Source organism: Aedes aegypti, chromosome 3 (assembly GCF_002204515.2).
Source record: "Aedes aegypti strain LVP_AGWG chromosome 3, AaegL5.0 Primary Assembly, whole genome shotgun sequence".
Lineage (NCBI taxonomy): Eukaryota > Metazoa > Arthropoda > Insecta > Diptera > Culicidae > Aedes > Aedes aegypti.
The window spans coordinates 109,889,789-109,895,788 of NC_035109.1; the positions used below are offsets into that span (position 1 = coordinate 109,889,789).

General features: G+C 40.9%; 2 protein-coding genes across 2 annotated transcripts; one reads left to right on the forward strand and one right to left on the reverse strand.

The window, feature by feature from the left end:
- Positions 1-1,481: 1,481 nt before the first annotated feature.
- Positions 1,482-3,290, forward strand: LOC110678601 (zinc finger CCCH-type with G patch domain-containing protein). Its single transcript, XM_021851700.1, has 2 exons — positions 1,482-1,687; positions 1,761-3,290. Exons 1-2 carry the CDS (start codon positions 1,637-1,639, stop codon positions 3,246-3,248), a joined length of 1,539 nt encoding a protein of 512 aa, XP_021707392.1. The 5' UTR covers positions 1,482-1,636; the 3' UTR covers positions 3,249-3,290.
- A 260-nt stretch (positions 3,291-3,550) lies between these two features.
- Positions 3,551-5,581, reverse strand: LOC5564883 (FK506-binding protein 15). The gene is made up of 3 exons (XM_021851629.1): positions 5,357-5,581; positions 5,043-5,297; positions 3,551-4,977 (listed from the first exon to the last, which is right to left on the reverse strand). The coding sequence occupies exons 1-3, from the start codon at positions 5,422-5,424 to the stop codon at positions 3,585-3,587; spliced, it is 1,716 nt and encodes a 571-aa protein (XP_021707321.1). The 5' UTR covers positions 5,425-5,581; the 3' UTR covers positions 3,551-3,584.
- Between the last annotated feature and the right edge of the window lie 419 nt (positions 5,582-6,000).

Sequence of the window (6,000 nt, forward strand, 5' to 3'; positions counted from 1 at the left end):
ACCACCTTTTAAACATTTTTTCAACGTGTACATTGCTTAAATTTTGCATACAATGAGCTCGCGTTGAAAAACTATGGGATTCCTATGATTTCACACAGGAATTTTATGACAAAATGATAAGCCGTTTTATTAAGTTACTTGCGACGTTTTTGTATCAGTGTAAAAACGGCTCAAGCAGTGTTTTGTTTTGATTCGTGGTTAAGTCACTTTGTCTCTCCATACAGCGGGGCGGCGAAAGTTGTGGTTAGGTTGCGAAAGTTGATAATCTTACTTTCGTCGTTTTGTAAATCCGAAAATTAAACGTTCTAAAAGTGAAAAATCGAGTTGGTTCAGAGCGAAACGTGTAGAATTTCGTCTGCGAAACTCGTAGGATCGATAAAGTAAGTTTGTATACTTTTTTGACTTGAGTCTATATGAATAAGTTTTCGAGAGATGGCCAAATTATATCAACTGAGCAAAAACCATAATCTATTTTGGACATCATCTGATTTATGCCTTCTATACTCATGTTAAGATTTTAGATAAACTAAGCATCAATTTTAGACATATTTTATCATATTGCCACTTTTTAACTTTTTATGAATGCCCATTTTGAGCGCAATTATTGCATTTAATGTATGTTCTTCACAGATGTTCTGTTGATACAATTTACAATTTCGATATTTTTGAAGCCAATTTGTAATTGTTATGAAAATGGTCATCAATAATAAGTAGTAGTACATTTGAAAAATTTCTGACGGCTTCTTTTTCTGTATGTAACGTGTTGTAACGGTTGCATGGATGGACCTGGATGGACGGATGGACTGATTCATTTTAATTAATTTCAGATAAAATAAATACATTTTCCATGTACACACGGTTGATGCAAGTGCGAAATAGTCCTATCTTTCTGAATGACTTGCGAATTGGGTCCTAAAATGTTTATTGAAATCTTGTTTTTATTTATTGACACGAAAGAGCATGTTATCGCAACTACTTCAGCAATTTTTCCTGCTCAAATAACGGCTACATCATATTTAAACTTTAATTTAAAAATTGGGTCCATAAATGAACCTTGACACTAAAGATCATGTTTGACGTTCGCTTAATCGACAAAAACACCACAGGGCTTTTAGTTTTAACACTGGGGTTGTTCCTATCTGACATTTCGGAAGGGACACGGAAAGCAAAATACACCCAAAATTTGAGTTTAAGCCAAGAAGTGTGGACTTAAACAAAAGAAAAACATTTAAAAATTGAGTAAACATGTGTTTTTGGCCTAAACTTAAGCGTTTGGCATTAAAATTGGGACAGGCCTTTAGGACCCTATTGATTTGGCCTTTTGATTTAATCTAGGAAATTTGTAGGAAAACGGCCCAGGGGGTCCAAAATATATAGAGGTCCAAAATATATTGGTTACCCTAACTGCGTTTTCGTACTGTTTGTTACGAAAATCTTGTGTAACTTTGTTTCACAGTGATAACATAACGCAGGCACGAAAAACATCATTGAAATTGATGATTGTTTATGTTTGCGGCCTTGACTTGACAGTGCCAGCTACTGATTGAAAAAATAAACACCCTCATCCAATCTTGTTTCATTCACGCAAAATTTTCATTCAATATTTTAATGGTTTTTCAAATCAAAAACCATCACAATGAGCGGCAGCCAAGACTTGAACGATTCAATTCGAATATACAATGAGCAGGTAAGATAAACATTGAAAATACAGTGTATTCATCATCGACAATAATTTCCATTTTTATTTTTTTATTTTCTAGCTTGCCCAGGTGGAACAAGCTTTGGAGGGCACAAGCTCTGGCCCAGAACGGGAATCTTTGATTAATTTGAAAAGTGATCTCGAGGAGCTGGTGAAGCTCACTCTCGAAACGGTCCAGCACGAGAATGGAGATGACTTGAATGCCGCAGCTTCCGGCAGCAACGAAGACGATGAGTTCGCTCTGTTCATGCGGGAAATAAATGCATTGGATGACCCAGGGAGTGTAGATGCAAAGCCTCCCAAACCGGATGAAGTCAGCGTGGATGAACAAGAACCGTTCAAAGATCTGGTCGGTAGTAAGTGCTCCGCTCCGCATATCCATAAGTGGGGATCGAAGTCCTATCACAATGCTTTGATATGCAGTTTGGATGCTTCTGATCTGGATGATGTTGCAGCCAAGGTGCTGTTCATCAATCCGACCCATCAGGAGATGGTTCCGTGCGCCTATTTCTTGGAAGGAGACTGCAAATTCAACGATGAAATGTGCCGCTTCTCGCATGGTGAACTAATCTCTATCAACGAACTCAAAGAGTATCGCGAACCGAGATTTGAACTGCTGAGGAAGAAAGGTTGTAAAGTTTTGGCCAAGAACAGAAATCGCATTTGGAGTAAAGGGACGATTCAGACAGCGGATTTTGAAACTAAAACGTGCAAGATACAAATGGATGAAGGCCGGCACGAGGTTGAATTGCAATTTGAGAACGTGCTACCATTAGAGGGCGATGATGTGCCCAGTTCTGATTCGGAGTCAAATTCAGATAGTGATGAGGAAAACGAGGACGATGTTGTCTCACTTCAACAGGCACAAATTATCGAGCGAAGTCTTTTGAATCCCGCTCCTGACCAACGGTTGGGGGATTGGGAAAAGCATACTAAAGGTATAGGCTCGAAAATCATGCTTAAAATGGGCTATGTAGTCGGAGCCGGTCTCGGAAGCAAAGGCGAAGGAATTGTAGTGCCCGTGAGTGCACAGGTACTTCCCCAAGGCAGATCGCTGGACTATTGTATGCAACTTCGGGAACAGGCCAATGGAGACAAGAATTTATTCAGCGTTGAAAAGAAGCTTCAACGGGAGAAGAGGATTCAAGAGAAAAGGGATGCAAAGAACTATGCTGCAAATAAAAGCAAAAAGGACGTGTTCAACTTCCTCAACAGTGAAATTTTTGGTTCCAGCAATGGTTCCTCAAGTTCATCGGGAAGTAAGAAACCCGCAGCGAAAGACAACCAGATGGACCTACCCAGCTGTTCATCGAAGAATTTGAACATCGCCAGTCTGAAGCTCTCCGAGCAGATGCGAAGGCTGGAGTTAGATATAGACCGGTTGTCTCATTCCCTGACGCGTCATCAGCCGGGATCAAAGATGCATTCAAATCTACAGAAGCAGATCGCAGAGAAACGGCGGGAGATTTCTGAAATCAAAAAGACCGAATATTCAATCTCCCGAGAGCAACAGTTACGAAATGATAAACGTAAAATGACAGTATTTTAGGAATGGAATAAAACAATGCAATGCATAACTGAGATAAGAAAAGGGAGATGTTACTTGTTGGTGATGACATACATTTTGAACTCGACTCTATAGATCAGGCTTGTGATCAGGGGCGCAACTCGGCCATTGTGGCGACCATCTTCAGATTCCGAGATGTGTCACCTTTAACAAATTGAAAGAGAGATACTGAGTAAAGTGAGAGTACTTTCTAAAATTATGCAATAATGTTACTCAGCATAGGTACTTACTGTGCCAATTTTTTTCGAGGAGATTCTTTCAGTACAAAAAATGAACGACATACATACCTATCGTAACAAGCTAACATTTTTCCTCAATTTATTTTTTCTGCCGCCGCGCCAAAGCAGCTTTGGTTTCATGTTTGATCGTTTGCCCTACAATCTTCAAAGTTCTGGCATCGTCAATCTGGTCGCACATTCGTTGGAAACAGTTGTTCATAATGGTTTTGATCAGCTCATCCACCGGCTCAGATCCAGTTACCTTTTCGTTTAAACTTTTCAGCTGTTGTTCCATATTATTTAAAGTGCTTTGCAAATCCTCATTTTGTTTTACCAGTTTGGAATTCTCCTCTCTCAGTGACGATTGACTATTGTGAGCATCTTTTAGTTGTTCAGTCAGCAGTTCAATTTCTTTGGCTTTTTCATGCAATGATTGTTTGGTTGCATCTTGCTCTAGTCTAATTCGTTCCATTTCTCTGAGATCTACTTCGCTTTTATCACGACTAGATGTTAAATCTTTCTGAATGGCTGCTACTGTTAACTGGAGATCTGAGTAACGTTTTTCCGATTCGGCCAATTGTTGCTTCAGGTGCACATCTTCATTTCGGGTACTAACTTCTGCTTCCAAAGAGCGAACCTTTCCTTTCAATGCATGATTGTCCTTCTTCAGCTCTAAAATTTTCTCTTCCAAAGCCAATATATCATCATCTTTATCGGTGTTCGATTTTGCTTCACCAGTGCTGTTCAAATTCATCAAATCGATTTTGTCCAAGACACGATCCAGCTTGGACTCCAATTTCGACAAATTCATTCGCACTTCGGTGCCTTGCATTCTGCTTTCCGTCATGAATAGATTGAAGTTAACATCGGTCGCAGTGTGGAGCAAATTTTGTCCAGCTATGGCGGTTGTGAGGGCATTCGCTGCTGAGGGAATTATCTGCATGCCCATCGTTACGGGCTGTATTTTGCCAACGCCTCCATTACCTGGCCGTCGATGGGGAGGAATGCTAGGACGAGCTATTGTCTCAAAGCGTGCATCCGTATCGGAAGAATCGCTCACTTCCGTAGTTGATACGGGCTTGGCTTGCGGAAGAATCGGTTGGCCAACTCGAGCCATCCGTGAGATGAGATTTGCTTTGCCTTTTTCCGCATCAGAATCCGGCTCCTCCACATTGGGAATGGTTCTGGATGCCGGAATTGGAGGAACACGTTGCTTGTGGGGTTGGCGTTCTAATTCTAATAGACATACGCCTTCAATGGCCGCAAGTAAACGATCACGATCAACTGGATTTTCAAACAAGACGCTCCAAAAGTCGTCGTCGTCACTTCGAAATTGGAGATATTCATTTTTCAAAAACAGTTTTGTTGCAGCGTCTAAATTAAGGGTAGCAAGGGCATCGGTTTTGGTCCGATAGATCAGAATCCGGAATTCAGCTTGCGAACGGAGCAATGCCAATCCTAGCTTCCCTTGCGGGGTGTTCTCGTTCCCGACACTGAAATGGTGATCTCATATTAAACAGTGTACTTCTTCGAGTTAGAAATCATCAATATGACTAACAGCTTGTAGGCAGTTACCACACTGGCTTGCACTAGGTTCCAATCCGACGACGGCTTACTCCCGGGTTGTTCCCCATCCGTAGTGGAATCGACTGCTTCCGATGGTGGGACGTAACGAAAGGAAGAAGCCCCGTAGCGATCGGATACCTTACTGCTGGGCGTGGACTGTATCGACCTGGAGTCTTTTTCCGGTGAGGACTTTTTGTTCACAGCTGCGCCACCCTTCGGAACACCAAAGATTTTTGCTAAAGTGGAACTAGAGTTGCTGTTAGTTGTAGGTAGGTTCTAGGCTATTGATCTCTATAAATTACTTACTTGGAGGTTGGTTTGAAGAAATCATCATCGTCATCGGACACCGGACCAGCCTTATTCGTTGTAGGCATTTTTAATTTAATACCTATATTCCAAGTTATTTCCTAAATCTAATTTGAGTTTTATTTACTCGACCTACAATTTTTTTTATGAATGGATCATTGATTGATGATGAATGGCCCAAATTTGCGTAAACAAAGCTGATGTCAGTGGTTCAGGAGTAATTTTTCGTGTGAACGTATTTCATTACGTACAATGTTTTTGGCTACACTGAAAACAGCATTGTGGTAAAAAATACCATGTTATGGCCGGTACGCTGATCATAAGTACTGTACATAAGGATAGGACAAGAAACGGTCAAGGAATGATTCCGCTACCGAAATTACTTGAGCTGTACGCTGCTGAGAAGTAGAGCTGATTTCATAACGTTGGTAACGCCTGCTGTACAAATCAAATGGAGCTGTCACTTTTCCTTACGGAAAAATGTGCCGCTCAATTATTCCGCAAGTAAAAGTGACACTTCGCTGATACTGGATCAGCTGTCAAAATTACTTTGGTAAAAAAGAGAAATTTTACTTGAGCGCTTTACGTTTCAGGTGCATACTACGCATAAGTACTGTGCAAAAGGATAGGACAAGAAACGGTCA

Excerpts from the sequence above, each read along its gene's own strand:
- LOC110678601 (XM_021851700.1), top strand. The coding sequence starts at position 1,637 with ATGAGCGGCAGCCAAGACTTGAACGATTCAATTCGAATATACAATGAG. Across the intron at positions 1,688-1,760 it reads TTCGAATATACAATGAGCAG|CTTGCCCAGGTGGAACAAGC; the intron begins GTAAGATAAACA and ends TTTATTTTCTAG.
- LOC5564883 (XM_021851629.1), bottom strand. The coding sequence starts at position 5,424 with ATGCCTACAACGAATAAGGCTGGTCCGGTGTCCGATGACGATGATGAT. Across the intron at positions 5,298-5,356 it reads TTCTTCAAACCAACCTCCAA|TTCCACTTTAGCAAAAATCT; the intron begins GTAAGTAATTTA and ends CAGCAACTCTAG. Across the intron at positions 4,978-5,042 it reads GTGGTAACTGCCTACAAGCT|TGTCGGGAACGAGAACACCC; the intron begins GTTAGTCATATT and ends TCACCATTTCAG.